The sequence below is a fragment of the Schistocerca cancellata genome, chromosome 6 (assembly GCF_023864275.1).
Source record: "Schistocerca cancellata isolate TAMUIC-IGC-003103 chromosome 6, iqSchCanc2.1, whole genome shotgun sequence".
Classification (NCBI taxonomy): Eukaryota; Metazoa; Arthropoda; class Insecta; order Orthoptera; family Acrididae; genus Schistocerca; species Schistocerca cancellata.
Window position 1 is genome coordinate 260,981,946 of NC_064631.1, and position 18,874 is coordinate 261,000,819.

Genomic DNA, 18,874 nt, shown 5'->3' on the forward strand with positions numbered 1-18,874 from the left:
ACTGGCCTACTACTGGCTACTTCATATATAATTTCCAGGATGAATTGTACTGTCCCTAAGACAGCAGCACTTTATGTATGGCAAGCTAGGTCAGTTTGTAAAAGTGTTATGAACTTTAAAAAAAGAGTGACTTGTAATCAAATGGCTGTGGCAACATACTGTATAAACTCTGTTCTGCATGGAAGTCAGCTTACAGGCACTGGAGCATTTGAGTAATCTCCAATGTTCTATATAATCCATCAAAGAGAATCAGATTTGGCATAAAGATACATAAAGTATGCTCTTCTCTTCAGAGAATGGATGCTGTTCTAATCAGAAGATACATGCTGGAAGAGAGGAACTGTGAGAGACTCTGGGGAACAGAGAACTATTAACATGGAACAATTAACATGGAACAATTAACATGGAACAATTAACACAATTAACATGGACAACCAGTGTAGCTCTACCAACCTGCTCAGGGATTTGCTAGGCACAACAACTCACTCATGCTGTAAGACCAACAAGAAAAAATATGCCACCCGTGCTCAATAGAACTAAACTGAGGAAAGAGGAACTAACATTTGCTTTATGAAACAATATTCTTGCAGTGAAATGGGTTGCTTGGAAAAACTTTCACCTAATGTCAACATTTAATGACAGACCAGAGTATTTGGAGGTGCTGGACAAAAGGTTAAGACCGAACTGTTTTATCGACTTCAACCAAGAAATGGGTGGAATTGACAAATGTGATCATCTGTCCTCATATCCACTTACGAGAAGATTTTCAAGGAGTATCAGAAGATGTATTTATATCCCTGGACACACCAATGTTAAATGCAAGAATAATTTGCCACATACTGAACCCAGCACCCAAGACAATTTCAATGACATTCTGGCTCATTGCGGCAGAGCAGCTCTTGAAGAATGTACTTTTCCATTCTACACTTGTAAGGGACAATAAAGTAATGTAGAAATTCCACTAAGGCTTCAAGCCGCAAGCTGGAGAATTTTCCAGTGAAAATAGTGCCAACTTGGACAAAAACTAATTGCTCTAGAAGGAGCAAAATATGTTATGAATGAAGAGAACATGGGGGAAACCTGTTTCGAATGTAATGTTTGTTTAGTTGCCCTTCATGTGGATGAATGTTTCACAATATACCATACACAACTGGACAACATATGAATGTTTGTGACAAATAAAAAACAATCACTTTTTGTAAGCTGTAGTGCTAATGACTGGAATTACTGATTTAGCATAACCCGCGAGTATAAATTTACGTATTAATCACAGAATTTTTCCGTCAAGTAAAAATTTGTTCTATATGTCTCCTGCCGCACTTATAACAAGGAATCCTCGTATATACCTGAAAGAAAAAAACAATTCCCTAATACATCCTTGTTATGAATTACAGTGGTGTAAATGCGGCACAATACAAAATGCACAAATGTCCCAACAAATAACCTACCAGAAAAGCTGCCCTCTTCCATTCTCTTCCTTTCATTGTCTTATATAACCTTGCAGAAAAATAACCAGCAATCAGACCCATAAAGACGTAGAGAAAAATTGCTGCAGTCATGAGGGCTCCCCGAGATGCCGGTGAAAGCATGCCCAGCATTGCAAAGACTAAAAAACAACACAATGGAATAATAAGCACAGATGTATGTACGCACAATGTAACATAAAAAAAAATCAATACAATTTAAGTCCGTTTAACACTGATGAAACACACACAGTCAAAAGACAAAAATAATTACTATATCACTGTCTGCTGGAGGCACACTTAATCAACTCATATTTGGAAAGACTTCAGTCTCATACATCTCAGGATGTGAATGTTTCGCTCATTCAAGTTCTGCAAACAAAACCAAGAAATAAACATTCTGTGGGAGCAACACCATGAATGAGGTTAACTAATCTTGTGTACAATTATTGTAAACACCATCTCATTCACAATTCAAAGAACAGTGTTTCAACAACAAAAAATATGCAAATAACAAACTGATCATATTTTAAACTTAATTGACAAACTATTATGTATAAATCTGATGCAGAAGAAAAGAATTGTTATGTATTTAATCATAAGCAACTTTAAGATCCGATTACCTATATTTTTTCATGTGGTCAAATGTAACAGCAAACATTAACAAGAAAAGGAAATCATTTATGAAAATTGCAATTATATTCTCTCAATATTCACACACACACACACACACACACACACACACACACACACACCAAGAACAGTTTTATCTCCCAATGTGGCGGCATGTTTCACGTAGGTCAGTAAAAATAACACGTAATTCACTTAATTTCTCAAGGCAAACATTCACTCGTTCACAATGTCATTAAATGTAATGAACTATATTTTCTGTATTGGTAACATCATTTCTGTATCTCTTGTAGCCATACTCCATAGCAGTAAGACTGTGGTACAGATACATCTTGTACTGCCCCCAGAATTTTACGAAAGTCTGGAGACACTTGTGTTCCAGCCGTTTCGAACACGCATTATTTTAAAGCAGGGCATAAGGATGAGCATGGGATACTGCACCCATTTATTGTTTGTGCAGGCGAAACTGGCAGGGAGATAATTCGTTGGTGCTGGCAAGTGTTCAGCACGACCTGCCAAGAATAAACAAATACGGCCCGGAAGCTCCGTGGCCGGCTGCAAAGAGTAATGTAGTATTGTATTGTTAAAAAACAAATGGAGAGACTCAAAATAGTGACTGTTTATTAGACATTGAACTGCTGTTGAGAGTACATGGACTGGGCGTGGATAGTCAGCCAGATAAAAGCTTATGTATTAATTGTGTTCAAAAATGTGTAATTAATTGATTGTGGGTGCCCGGTAATGTGTGGGCTTAGGTCATAAAGTTTAGTTTTTTTTTTGTACAAAGTGGAAATAAATATGTTCTGGTACATTGAATGATATTCCAAGAGTATCATATTTTTTAAATAAGAAGAGAGAGGGGAGAGAGTGAAAATGTCCCCTTCCTAGCAGTGAAATCTTCGGAGAAGCGTCCGGTGCTACCAGAAGACATTGGCGCTGCAAGAAAGCAGAACCAGCATTCTTCAACAATTAAGGCCACGAAAATGCTTAAGCTGTATAGAGAGAGCTTAACATTACACCAGGCCACCAGTCTGTAATACTAAAACACTATGCTGGAACCTGATACAAGCTGTAACGTAGTGGCAAATTCAGTTTTCAATTTCGTCTAAATATTGACTGAATTTAAAAAGTTTTCATAATCTACTCATTAAGCAGTATACTATTATGTTAACACTTCAACACAATAAGATGAATATTACAGTTCAAAACTGTGTCTTTGTCTTGAGGCAGCATAATGCATGGCACACAGATACCCAGACTTCATTCACCCATTATTTGAGAATGATAGCAATTAAGTGGCTTCCAACAAATTTTACACACAATTTCAAATCTCTATGAAACTTTTTCTCACCCCCCCCCCCCCCCCCAAAAATGGTGAATGGGATAATGTTTATCGCTTACTACATGTTTGCTGTTCATGCAATATCAGCATTAGACATGAAGGTTTAATTTATTACTTCTTTACTACTCACTATATTTGCAAACAATATCTACATATATTATCACTCAATGTATCTGCAATATTGTATCATTGTACCTCACACAGTTCAGGAGATATGTAAAACATGGAGATGTGGAAAAACTAGCTTTTGCTTAAAACGGAGTGCAAATTACCCTGTTTATATTCATCTAGTGTTTCACAATGTGAGCTCTTAGCAACTACCAACAAACTTTAAGCACAGTGTCAAATCTTCCCCAAACGTTTTCTCACTTAACATGCTTAAAGGAAAACATGTGACACATTAACTTATTTATAATTTAAGCTGTTTTATATATGGGAGTTCGATTCTTCAAAGAAATGAAGGTTTTCTGATTTGAAATACCAATGCACTGTGCACAAATGTCAAATTCTACATCTAAATAACTAACAATGTTTGATGCATATAGAATCCCCTTTTCGCCATAGTTTGTCTTCTTTAACAAGGAAGCAATCCGACAAGAACCAGAACAAGCCCTACATTTTGAACTTAGGTTCTCTTTTCCTTCAGTCCCTACATTATTTCTGTTGGCCCTCTCTCAATGTTGACATTCCTGCCTCCTGTCCACCACTAGAATATCAGCACAGTCTTCCGTATACAACAAACGACTTTTACCATGTAACTCTCAGCTTCAATCTATTTTCATCTGTCTTTATGACTTCTACAATATGATCAAGTGCCCAACTTCATGAATTCTGATGATGTTGTTATAGCCCTTATGCTTCTGTCTTGAGCACTACTTAAGCTTATTTTTAACAATAACACAAATTCTTCCCTTTTACATTTATGAATTTTGTGTAAAAATCCTAAGATTCCCAATTCCAGGTTTAAGCAAAAATAAAAATGCCACCATCTATCACATAACTCTACAACCCTGTTGTCATGCTCTGAAATGAGAAATATCCTCCCCATCCATCACACATTGGTATTCTGCCAGCCACCAAACCTATGCAATATCCTTGTCTGTCCCTGTTCCACCCCTGCCCCAAACCCTTGCCTCATGGCTCATATCCCTGCAATAGACCTAGATGTAAGACCTGTCCCGTACATCCTCCCACTACCACCCACTCCAGTCCTGCCATCTCCTATTGTATCAAAGGCAGGCCACCTGTGAAAGCTACTACATGGTCTATCAACTTAGCTGTAATCGATGTGCCATGTTGTATGTGGGCATGACCGCTCACAAAATGTCTGTCCACAAAATAACTACCGCCAAACTGTGGCCAAGAGACAGCTGGACCACCCAGTTACAGAGCATGTCACCCATACTTGACTTCAACAGCTGCTTCACAGCCTGTGCCATCTGAATTCTCCCTACCTACATAAGCTTTTGTCAACTGTACAAGTGAGAACTATCCCTACAAAGTATCCTACATTTCTGTAACCCCTTGGATTCAACGTTCACTAGTCCCTGGCCTCCACCTGCCTATACTCTTCCCTGCTCCCACTCCCGCAAGTGCACCTAAATAGTCCTTTCCACTTCTTTACTCTCCCCTTCTCTACTCTTCCCTTCGCTCCCTCTCCCCTTGCCCTCTAGCACAGCTACCCGATACTGCAACTAGTAGCCCACCATCCTGTCCCCACTACATCCTTCCATACTCCCACAGGCAGCACTAGCATTTTTCACCATCCCTTCTCTGCTAACTCTCCTGTATCCCTGCTATCAACTTCAGTAAAAATCACTGCTCACCTCACACACAGTTGCACAAGGCATTTCCACCCACCCACAGAATACAATGCCACTAAACCTTTCATATTTTTGTTACTCCATCCCAGATTTTCCACATTTTGTACATGTAATTTCCACTATTAGATCTGAAATAATTGAGTGAATGAATTAATGATATTTTCCTCCGACTACGCCACAGAATCCAATGAAAAGTACAGTGAGCATCTAAAGAATACGTGTATTCTATTTCACAAACTCCAAACTCTTCTTTGAAGTGAAGTGGTACAATCCTGAGAAGGAGATCACACACACTCAAAAACCACTGAAAAAAAAAAGGTTTTTTTCCATCATTAAACAACCATGCAAAGCATGAAGGGTTGAAGGTGACTAATTTATGACTCTGAAGTTCAATGTAATTTTAAGTTACCTCTGTAGAGGTCAATACATTATATGGAACCTACATTAAGATTAAATTATTTAATTGGATAGATAAAAAATCTACTCACCAATCAGCAGTAGAACACACACATAAAAGACTGTTGTGATTGGCAAGCTTTTGGAGCCAGTGGCTCCTTCAGGCAGAAGGGTTGAAGGGGAAGGAAGGAAGGTGAAGGAAAAGGACTGGAGAGGTCTACAAAAAGGGGTACATTTTAAGAAAGTCACCCAGAACGGGGATCAGGAGAGACTTCCCAAAATCTACCCCTTTTCCTAGACCTCTCCAGTCCTTTTTGTTCACCCTTCTTCCTTCCCCTTCAACCCTTCTGCCTGAAGAATGAACCACTGGCTCCAAAAGCTTGCCAATCACAACAGTCTCTTGTGTGTGTGTTTTGCCGCCACTTGGTGAGTAGATTTTTTTTATCTATCCAATTAAATAATTTTATCAGTAATTGTTTGTTTTCATTGTTCTACATTAAGATGAGACATAAATGTGTAAATAAACTGTGTTCTGGTTAATGCATACTCAAAATTTTGATGTGTCATACTACTGAAGTTATGTCTAGGTAAATGTACAGAAAACTTTCTTCTTTCTGTTCTCCCTGTAACTGTATACGACTTGAACCAACTAGTACAGTAACTGAATTGTCCTAGGCAACAAGAACAACATCCTAGATTTTGTTTTGTGCTTGTTTATCATGCTACAGCTCCGATATAAGTTGGGGTTACCTTTACTTCTCCCATCGTGAGCACTATACTCAGGATTTTCAACTAATACATGAAATGTTTTTCTTTTATTTCCGAATGCTGTATCTTCCTACATTTAATAACAATGGTTTGCTTCTAGCACATAAATGTGCATTTCTGAAAAACAAGAGATTAGCCTAATTTTAGGTTTTGGTATTAGTATTCAAACACTCAGTAAGGACCCAACTAGACTGTACACAACAAATGATTTTCATAAGGTGATGCAAGTCTGAAGGGTTACAGAAAGTTCCTGTGAACCACTAGTACCCAGCATGGTAAATATAATACTACCTTCCATTTTTGAAATCTTAATAATTTTAGCTGGGAATATGCAAATTTACAGCCAAACTGATTTTCAGATACATGATTTTGAAGGTGATAAACTTATTTTAACAAATAGATGATAACAGTTCTACATGAGCATGAATATGGACTACGTCTCATCTCCATACTCCTTCGGACAATTAATCAAGACAACAGCCACAAAAAGAAACGTACACTCACAATGCGAGAGCTCTGATGATTACATCTGCTCATAACACAGCAGACAACATGTCTTCTGATACAACAGATATGCATTGTCTACTGAATAAATATGGAGCAGTAACTTTTGTGGTATTGAGTATCAATACCACACCACGAGTATCAATGTTGGCAATGGAATTGGAAGTTTCCATTAGATGCCAATAGCGGTCATGCAGGATCAGGCATATCCATTAGAGCATGCTCCCTGAGCCATGCCTTCAGCGGCTCAGTACCACAGGTGGTTTCTGCCACTGCAATATAGACGGCTTGCGGCAGCCAGACAGCCGACTCGTGGTCAGAGCATCTCCAATATCTGATGCTATGTAGAAGAGACTTAATCATGACTCCAGAACCATCACTCATGCTTTAATTCAGAGAGCTTCCTCCTTGTTGACACTAACATGGCAGGACTCTACTTCGTGCTGCATTATTTGTAACGAGTCTTCATTCGCTTGGAGAAATACAAGTTTACGGAAATCCTCTGTTTACTGTGTTAAATTTTTCACTCATCATTTCTGCTTTTGTCCAGCTTTCCTACAACAGTTGCCACAACACTCTGGAGCCCGCCTCTCCTTACCATCGTGTACAAAGTCTTACACAACAACTTTCATTATCAATTTAATGGTTATTAACTAGGAGACTTGTGTAAAGAATACTAAGAATATAACACTGAACCTGACAAAGCTTTCATTTAAGTATTTGAATGATGTTTTGTTACTGTGCTTACTGAGCAACAGTAAACTTACTTCAGATCATACTGAATCCCTGTTTTTCAGATGCTAGATGAGCAAACTTCATGCTTCAAGCGTATGTAACAACTGGTTTGTAACAACTTTCAGTTTTGTGATTATTTAATACTAAATCACAAACTGAAGAAGTTGTAGCAATTTATTTGGCCATTAATTTACAAAAAACTATACACATCTCACAACATTATTTAAACTCTAACTAACATGAAACGTAGTACTAACTTACATATTGTTATCAGTGCCATGAAAAATATCTGGATCCCACTTCCAATGACTGCTGCAAACAATCTTGAGTAACGTGGTGGTCTAAACACATCACCATGAACTAGTTTCCATCCAGTCTCTTCAATAGTTTCATCAGGTCCCTCATCAGCATTATATCTAGCAATGTCTCGCCGTAATGTCCGTACCATAATCATTGTTAATATGCCTGCAATATAAAGATGATACATTTCAGATTTTAGCTTTGACACCAAATCAGTAGAGACTCACATTACACATTACAAAAATTACAGAGCAATTATAAAATGTAGTCAAAATATAGTTTATACTCTCTCGTTTGTTTCGAGTATACTTTTCTATCAGACGCACCTTGACCCTACGCCCAGCCAATGACCAAAACTTATTATTAAAACAGAGAACAGTGCATGTCCATGAGAGTTAACAGCCATTTAAACTGTTACAAACACAGTCAAACCACACACAATGTTTTGTATACGTAATTTAAAACCTGGATGTAACGACCACTTGCTCAGTTTGTATGTGCCCTTGAGATGCAACTGACATTATTAAAACAAGGCTGGAACATGAACACAAGATAATGAAATCATCACAAACAAATAACTTTGAACTAGGTCCCTCACAAAGTACAAAAGTCTCTCGTTCACAGTTGTTTAACACAGTGACTCCAATTAGGTATAAGCAAAACTGTTTCATAGGAGATGAACTGCATTATGATGGAAGATGTTTCTCTACATCCCATCCTTTGGACCATTTAGATTCTTGTACCTCTGGAATTGTCACAGATTTCTCCAGCTTAGTTGTTGCCTGCATTGCAGATAGCTTAAGGCTGGTGTACCAGCAGTAAAATGACCTCTCTTGGATCTTTCTTGTAGTGGACACCACAGCCAAGCGTACTGAATGAGAGACACACCACGATATTTTTGAGATCCTTGCCTGCTCATACACACAGTTTTTGCTTAAAAAGGGTGTTTACCCACACCAAGGTGCCATAGGTATGTAAATGGCACCATCTCTCAGTTAACTCTCAAATCTGCCTTTTTAAGCCACAACTAGTTGTGTAACTAGGAAGTTAACTAAACAGAAAAATATATACTATCTCTTGGACTCATTTATGTTGAAAGGAAGCAAAGAACTTCCCAACTGTTATGCCTCATGAAAAAGTCAGTTGTCCTGATGACTGTGTAGCTAATGAGAATGATTTTAATATAACTACTGGGGTAAATGTGGTCCTTGCCAGGTTTCCAGGAGAATCATCAATATCACAATCCTCTATGAATTGGTACTGCTAACTTAATTTCATTAAAGAGGCCGAAGAAGTTGACCACTGATCTTGTATAATACGTTGTAACATTCTAAAATAAATTTTAATACATCACAGCACACTGGCATGAAACTGGCAACCTAAAATCTGCCTCCCACATTTAAAACTAATAATTCACAGACTCAGTACTGACTGAATTAACATTACAGTAGAGCCCCAGTATTCCAAACTAATTAAACTAATTGGGCCTGTCACCTGTTCGGATTCAGAAATGTTACGATTGTTTGAGGGGAAAAAATTATATACGGTATACAGCTATTGGATAGGATAAACAGCAACAAAGTAACCTAGCATAGCGATGTGAGGAAGTGGCAATGTTGCGAATACCACGCACAATACTCTCCAACAACACAACTACATAGCCGATCACATGTGGTAGTTGCTAACTTGTTCAGGGGAGCTAAATAACAATAGTTTCGCTGCTGTTAATAGATATTCAAGTACAGTACTGTGTAAGTCGATCCAAATTATTCTGAATAATTTGGATCGACTTACACAGTACTGTGTTCACTCTTATCACCCATAAATTAATACGACACATAAAACAAGTGTTATCCCAACCCCACAGTATAATGTCAAACAAACAAAAACATAGTTCCTGAACATTAAAAGAAAAAACTGCAAGTGCTTAAGCTACTTGACATTAGGGAAAGACCTACAAAATTGGCTATTGAATTTGGTGTTGGGAAAGCCACCATCAGTGGCTGGATAAAATAAACCTCAGGACAATTGAAAGCTTCTGCAACACAACTGGTGCAAAAACTTTGTAACACCACCACAACTCCACAGGGATTTTCTTGTGGTTTACTCAGAAAGGCAAAAAGGTGTTCCTTGTTAATGGTGAGCCAACATCTACTGCCAACAATGGGTGGTTAGACCACTGGATAAAGAGACAGGATATGACAATTAATGATAAGTGGAGAAAAATTAGCAACTGATATTGCCACCAAGGATGCATTCTTACATAAGTGTGTGAACTTGATATCATCAGAAAATTACTTGCCCCATCTAGTCTAGAATGCTCAAAAAACTGGACTGAATTTCAAAGGACTTCCTGCAAAAAGTCTTGCTTCAAAAAAAAGTCGTCTGAAACAGGTTCCAAAATGAATAAACAACACATTACTGTTGTAGCCTGTAGAAACGCCACAGCAACAAGCAAATTATTGCTCATGTAATTGGAAAGTGCGCAAAACCAGGAGACCTAAAAAGATATGAATATGAAAGCTCTCCCTGTTTATTACAAAAATCAAAGTAAAGCTTGGACGACACTTTTGACTGAAAATGCTCATTACACCCTTCAGAAATGCCGTCAAATGTAAGTTCTATCTTGCAACCAATGGATCTAGGTGTGTCACAAAAGCTTAAGTTGGATACCAGAAAAATCCTCTACAATTTCTAATTGAAAGAGAGAACTGTTACATCTTAGAAAAAAATTACAAAAACAACAGTAAAGAATGTTATCTGTTGGCTATCTGAGGCTAGGGATGAATCTAACAAAGATGTAATACAAACGTTGTTGAAGAAACTGTGGCCAAATTCTGTGTTTGAAGAAACCCCATCCATTCTGCCATCAGACAATAATGATATCCATCAGTTTGTCCAAAAATCCCACGGTACGAAGAAGCAGGGGAAAATTGCCTTCAAGAATGGATATCAATCTATGATAACGGTTATCAAGAAGTGTCTGTTGAAGCCATTGTCTCCAGAGCCCAGGATCAACCCAAAGACAACTCAAAAGATAATAAAAGAGAAGACACCCCTGAACGTACTGTGTCATATTCTGACGGTGCAGATGCACTTGAATTGACACTATACTATGTAGAACAGCACACTGTTGCCACACCAACCAACATGATGTTCACGTGATGCTGGCACATCATCATACCATCAAGTAGGTTCTGTTCTTCATGGAAAAATAAGATTACCAATTTTGCACATTACTGTAAGTGAACATTACAGTACTGTTTCATAAGCGTGACACTGTACTGCAGTTACCAATGCAAACATTTCGTCCCGAGAAACTGTATTTCAATAATGAGTTGTTAACTTCTACAGTACAATAAAATCATTTTTTTTACATTAAAAATAAGCTTTTTATTTATTTTTTCCTCCATCCCAGATTTGGTTCTGACTACACAAAATTTTGGATTTGCAGGGTTCCACTGCTTAATTGCTCTTCTCAACAAAAAGCAAATACCTTGATTCGCAGAAATTGTGATACTGGTCAAATGTTCTCTGACTGTTCAAATAAATGTTAAGTATTAAAAAACATTTTTTACTTTGAATAAGTGTTAGTGACTGTCACACCTTTACTAAATATTGATGTAGTGGTCTGTCACTAACAAATTTCATGCAATTAATTAATTACTTCCTACCAGAAGTATTATTTACATTTGATCTAGTAAGTCAGTTTTACAGTAAATTTGTACTGTAAAACCTCTTTCCCCTACAACCACATCTGAGATTTCAAGAGAAGATAGAAAAGTGCCAAGATTACAGCAACATAAGTAAATAGGTGAAATGGTGCCTGCAAGAGCAAGATACAAGATAAATACAGCCATTGGAAATCAAGTTATTTAGCAAAATTATAATGGACAGAAATTTTAAAATGGAGACAACACAATATCCTTAAGTAAAAAGTATGATGAGATAGTAACTCCACGTGTGCTCCTATTTTCATTTGTTTTCTGTCTGTCCAAAAAAAACATTTTGTCTCAAACTGAGGTTAAATTACCCTTGTATTGTCTCATTTCCTTATCTCTTGACGACAGTAGTGCCACTTCCAGACCCATTTGATGAATGGATCTATGCTGGACCGAGGCAGTTCCACGTGTTAAAACTCTCAATATTTGGATGTCTTTGTGATCGTTTGATACTTTTTGCATTTCCTGATTTACTTCATGAGGCATATTAGAAGAATGATGATTTAACAAACATAATTTTGCACTGCATTACAAGACACATTATCCAAAGACTATTTTTTACTTACCAGACAGAAACAGGACGACAACCAGAGAATTCACAATAGAAAACCAGTGGATCTGAACATCATTCATTCCTAAATATATATCCCATCTGGATGCCCAACTGATTTCTGATGCTTTCCATTCAACTGAATATGTGAAGAAAAGCTTTGTTCCACCACGTTTATTAACAAATTGGGGCCTTGGATTCTCACGAATTATACATGTGTCACCAGTAACTGTTAAATCTGACTGATCAACACTTTGAGCTTCTACTTCAAACCCAACGACACGATAAACATCCCTGAAAATTGAAGTAATTCACATGTAGAGAATATAAATTTTGGACCTGCAATATACTTAGATTTAAATAAGTAAATTCTCTTACAGAAAAATATTACTTCCACACACACACACACACACACACACACACACACACACACACAAAACAATGGTGGTGGTAGCAGCAGTATTAGAAACTGTCAATCAATGTAGTTGCAGCAACATTGTAGTAATTAGCTGCTGGACTAAAGAATTCTGAAATTGAGGGGAGCAGAGAGTCTACGAAATATTTATAACAGTAAGGAAGAAAAGTTATCACATATTAGAAATGTGAATATGCCACTACAATAACATGAATACCAATACATTACATTTAACACATCAGACCACACTAACCCACTATATAACACTCACAAGTGGGATACATAACTCTACAGCACAAACAAATTGTGTTTCACACTTCTCCTTATACAATCTCTAACAGAAGTCAATCACCACAATGCCTACTGTAATAAAATACACCCCACAAATGCAATTCATTTCACCAATGATGAAATGACCAACACAGAGGAGGTACAGAGAACTCCACACTGCCCCTGTGGCTAAGGAATGGATGTAAAATGAAAAGGTAGGAAGGTTAAGTACGGTTTAAGTTTCCACTGACAATGAAGTGATTGAAGGCAGATCACTAGGCTGGATTGGGGGCAGCCATGCCCTATCAAAGGAACTATCCCAGTGTTCACCCTACATGACATAGGGAAATCAGGGAGAAACTAAATCTGGATAGCTGAATGGGGATTAGAGCCACCATCCTCCCAAATACAATTCCAGTGTCTTACCACTGCACCACCTCAATTAGTAAAATGGCTATGGTGTAAGAGTTACTGACAAGGAACTTATTGTCCCCACTTCTAGCTGCTCTTTGCATTAATACACAGCTTTTCTCTGGCACAGTACAGTGACAATATGTAAGCAGTGCATGCTGAAATCTTCCATTTCTGGTACTGCTATAATCTAACTCTCTTTATCTCCAGTATGTTTTAGCATCTACACCAGCGATACTTCATAAAAAGATGTTTGGATCTCTATAAAGGTGTCCACGAATTTCAAGGTGATCTCTCTGCTTTTAGGAGCATGTTATGAGTACTGTAAAAGACAAGGAATTTTACTTGATGGTCAAGGCAGGTGTAAGTCCTGAAAACTACACAAAGCAAGTAGAAGAAAGAGCCACTATGTTTGCCTTCATGGACAGATTTCTGAACACAACTACACCTGTACTACAGATTTCAGTAAATTGTGTCAGATGATGGTAATGGTGTCAGCAAAATGAAACTGATTACACACACTGTGATGTGAAGCAAACATTCGATTTTACAAAATAAATACTTTGCTAACAGAACCAGTGATTGTGCCCACATCACAGTAAGTGCTCTTTCACAGTGTGGCATTGGCTGTGGAGCCAAGGCCATAAAATTTTTGGATACTGACTGTGAAAGCTGGAAGCCACTTTTACATACATTTAATCAGTAACATATGGGGTATTTCAATGGCAATGATAAATATTGCATAAGACAGTGGTTTCAAGTGAGAAAGGTTATACAAAAATGTGTCCAACTTTCAATGGATGTGACGGCATCCTGAAGTTAATGTACACAGTTTGCCTATCTCAAGCAGATAATCAGCACTCTTAAATCTGATGTTTTGGGCAAATAAGGCTGAAGTCCACTAAAATCTGCAGTGACTACCTAATATACTGGCACACATTTTTGTAGTTCCTGAATACGCTAACATGACAATTATTTACAGGTTTTAAATTAAATTCTCTTGCTGCCTGTGAAGACAACCACAGTACATTTCCTAACTGCAGAGTAATGAGTTCACCAAGGTCCTCTTGGGTTTTCAGCTACATGGAATTAATGCATTTCCTAGTACATATTCCTACAGAACATGGCCTCAAGTATCATAAGGATGAAGTGCAAGTCGTCATTGAGTCATAACAATTTAGTCCCAGTTGTATAGCCATTTAAAGTTGTACATCCATTCCACTTAAAAACATACAGTAAACAATATGTCATACTGGCTTGTACTATTTTCATACCCAGTGGCTAGAATTTCCACACAAGAAATGAAGTTTGATGGCTGGAATTTTGTTGATACATAAATATTATTCATGTTATTCATTGATAAATTTACTTTCTTGTGCAGCGGATCAACAGTATTGGCAATGTGATAAAAAATCATAACCAATGTGGAGGTATAGTTTCCACATCACTTCTCTATAATTACCTTATTTATCCAATTATAAGAAGAGGTTTTTTCCCAAATTCATGATACAAAAAATACAGGTTCACCTTATATTCACAAATTAAACTATTGCTGCTGAGGTCAACATTTTTACCTTGTTTAGTACAGTCTATAGGGGTAGTCTTATATTTGGAGATAAGTTTTGGCTAATGATGTCATATACACATTTATTTTGAAGAATTGAGGAGGGTAAATAGCTTTTAAATTCTATTATCTTACAAACTGTTGTTGTATTTGAACATATTTGCAATAAACTTTCTCATAGATGTATGGATATCGTATACAAACATTAATGCCACTTTTTAAGTAAAGGTAAGAATCAAATACAGAAATGTCCTTTGAAAAACATTAGTTTATTCAGAATCCAGACCAAAATTTTATTTGGTTGCAAGAGACCATAAGTGGATCGCAGGTCATGTATTAGAATACCAGGAGAAACATTACCAGCTTTCAATTGGCTTTACAACATGGTGACAGATTAATTTTCCTTTTTGTTTCAACTGACTAACATGAAATGTCTGACAGAGGAAATACTTCACGTTAAACTGTCTGTAATTGTTAACGCAAGAATAATTTACATCAGCAAGACCCGTCATGGAGACAGTACCAACAGACAGCGAGACAAGTGGAAGTTTAAGAAAGGGACTGAATTTTAGTTGCAATCTTTTATTTATGTATTGGTTGGTGTTGTTACATATGACCTGCACACTACAAGATATTGCAGCTTGTTTCTCACAGTTGCTCAAGTTCAGCATTTTGGAAGGGTTGGATAGGGTGCAGTGACACCAGCTTGGCTGATAGCTAGGACGACTGCAGGGAGGGGAACAGTGAGCAAGCAGCAAATTTCTTTGTGTTGCCACTATGCGAATTTGTACCACATACTTTGGTTTTTTATGAACATCTGCCACATTTAAACTGCAGTTTGCCTGAATATATTTGCAGCCAGAATCGAATTGTCTTTAAAACTGGATGAACACTCAATAACAGTATTCATTTCTGCAGGAGAAGATGGTAGTGTAGAGAGGGGCTAGAGTCATACTTACATGTTTCTTGCTGCAATGTTGTCAACACTCACCGTGAAGTAGGATGGGAATGAAAGGGAGTGTGTCAGCTGCTGGCTCTGCGCAGCCATCAGGAGAGCAGGGAATAGACACTGCGTGTGGAAGCAAAAGACACTAACATATTCACGCCAGAACAGAAGCAAAATCAGATACGTATCTGGATTAAAACAACTATGTTCTCACGATCCACTCTAACTAAAACCTCAGGAATAGCAACATATTCGGAAGAAATAGCCAAATTTTTGTGGCAAGGAAGATATATATTTCACAGCTGCACTGTTGGGATGACAACGATTATCGGAAAGAGAGATACTACAGATGACAGTGTTAGTAAGCAAAAATGGTAGAAAAATTAATGTAAACCATCTATTTGTTTATTTCTCCTAGTATTACCAAATTGTAGACAATACGTGGTGTAAGTTTAGAATTGTTGTTGTTGTGGTCTTCAGTCCTGAGACGGGTTTGATGCAGCTCTTCATGCTACTCTATCCCATGCAAGATTCTTCATCTCCCAGTACCCACTGCAACCTACATCCTTCTGAATCTGCTTAGTGTATTCATCTCTTGGTCTCCCTCTACGATTTTTACCCTCCACACTGCCCTCCAATACTAAATTGGTGATCCTTTGATACTTCAGAACATGTCCTACCAACCGATCCCTTCTTCTAGTCAAGTTGTGCCACAAACTTCTCTTCTCCCCAATCCTATTCAATACTTCCTCATTAGTTATGTGATCTACCCACCTAATCTTCAGCATTCTTCTGTAGCACCACATTTCAAAAGCTTCTATTCTCTTCTTGTCTAAACTATTTATCCTCCACGTTTCACTTCCATACATGTTTACACTCCATACAAATACTCTCAAAGATGATTTCCTGACACTTAAATCTATACTCGATGTTAACAAATTTCTCTTCTTCAGAAATGCGTTCTTTGCCATTGCCAGTCTACATTTTATATCCTCCCTACTTCGACCATCATCAGTTATTTTGCTCCCCAAATAGCTAAACTCCTTTACTACTTTAAGTGTCTTATTTCCTAATCTAATTCCCTCCGAATCACGTGAATTAATTCGACTACATTCCATTATCCTCGTTTTGCTTTTGTTGATGTTCATCTTATATCCTCCTTTCAAGACACTAACCATTCCGTTCAACTGTTCTTCCAAGTCCTTTGCTGTCTCTGACAGAATTACAATGTCATCAGTGAACCTCAAAGTTTTTATTCCTTCTCCATGGATTTTAATACCTACTCCGAATTTTTCTTTTGTTACCTTCACTGCTTCCTCAATATACAGATTGAATAACATCGGGGAGAGGCTACAACCCTGTCTCACTCCCTTCCCAACCACTGCTTCCCTTTCATGTCCCTCGACTCTTATAACTGCCATCTGGTTTCTGCACAAATTGTAAATAGCCTTTCGCTCCCTATATTTTACCGCTGCCACCTTCAGAATTTGAAAGAGAGTATTCCAATCAACATTGTCCAAAGCTTTCTCTAAGTCTACAAACGCTAGAAACGTAGGTTTGCCCTTCCTTAATCTAGCTTCTAAGATAAGTCATAGGGTCCGTATTGCCTCACGTGTTCCAACATTTCCACGGAATGATCTTCCCCGAGGTCGGCTTCTATTAGTTTTTCCATTCGTCTGTAAAGAATTCGCATTAGTATTTTGCAGCCATGACTTATTAAACTGATAGTTCGGTAATTTTCCCATCTGTCAACACCTGCTTTCTTTGGGTTTGGAATTATTATATTCTTCTTGAAGTCTGAGGGTATTTCACCTGTTTCATACATCTTGCTCACCAGATGGTAGAGTTTTGTCAGGACTGGCTGTCTCAAGGCCGTCAGTAGTACTAATGGAATGTTGTCTACTCCGGGGGCCTTGTTTCGACTCAGGTCTTTCAGTGCTCTGTCAAACTCTTCACCCTCTTCCATTTTGATAATATTGTCCTCAAGTACATCACCCTTGTATAGACCCTCTACATACTCCTTCCACCTTTCTGCTTTCCCTTCTTTGCTTAGAACTGGGTTTCCATCTGAGCTCTTGATGTTCATGTAAGTGGTTCTCTCATCTCCAAAGGTCACTTTAATTTTCCTGTAGGCAGTATCTATCTTACCCCTAGTGATACTCGCTTCTACATCCTTACATTTGTCCTCTAGCCATGCCTGCTTAGCCATTTTGCACTTCTTGTCAATCTCATTTTTGAGACGTTTGTATTCCTTTTTGCCTGCTTCATTTACTGCATTTTTATATTTTCTCCTTTCATCAATTAAATTCAATATTTCTTCTGTTACCCAAGGATTTCTACTAGCCCTAGTCTTTTTACCTACTTGATCCTTTGCTGCCTTCACTACTTCATCCCTCAAAGCTACCCATTCTTCTTCTACTGTATTTCTTTTCCCCATTCCTGTCAACTGTTCCCTTATGCTCTCCCTGAATCTCTGTACAACCTCTGCTTTAGTCAGTTTATCCAGGTCCCATCTCCTTAAATTCCCACCTTTTTGCAGTTTCTTCAGTTTTAATCTACAGTTCATAACCAATAGATTGTGGTCAGAGTCCACATCTGCTCCTGGAAATGTCTTACAATTTAAAACCTGGTTCCTAAATCTCTGTCTTACCATTATATAATCTATCTGATACCTTTTAGTATCTCCAGGATTCTTCCATGTATACAACCTTCTTTTATGATTCTTGAACCAAGTGTTAGCTATGATTAACTTATGCTCTGTGCAAAATTCTACAAGGCGGCTTCCTCTTTCATTTCTTAGCCCCAATCCATATTCACCTACATTTCCTTCTCTCCCTTTTCCTACTACAGAATTCCAGTTACCCATGACTATTAAATTTTCGTCAGCCTTCACTATCTGAATAATTTCTTTTATTTCATCAGACATTTCTTCAATTTCTTTGTCATCTGCAGAGCTAGTTGGCATATAAACTTGTACTACTGTAGTAGGCGTGGGCTTCGTATCTATCTTGGCCACAATAATGCATTCACTATGC

The 18,874-nt window shown here is 37.7% G+C and overlaps 1 protein-coding gene across 1 annotated transcript in view; it reads right to left on the reverse strand.

Moving 5' to 3' along the window:
* LOC126190913 (transmembrane 9 superfamily member 4) overlaps window positions 1-18,874 on the reverse strand; it is a 59,897-nt gene that overhangs the window by 20,745 nt on the left and 20,278 nt on the right. The window contains exons 5-7 of the mRNA XM_049931543.1: window positions 12,250-12,527; window positions 7,923-8,126; window positions 1,449-1,606 (exon numbers count right to left, since the gene is read on the reverse strand). Of these exons, the coding sequence (XP_049787500.1) occupies window positions 1,449-1,606; window positions 7,923-8,126; window positions 12,250-12,527 (640 nt within the window). The remainder of the gene's footprint in view (window positions 1-1,448; window positions 1,607-7,922; window positions 8,127-12,249; window positions 12,528-18,874) is intronic.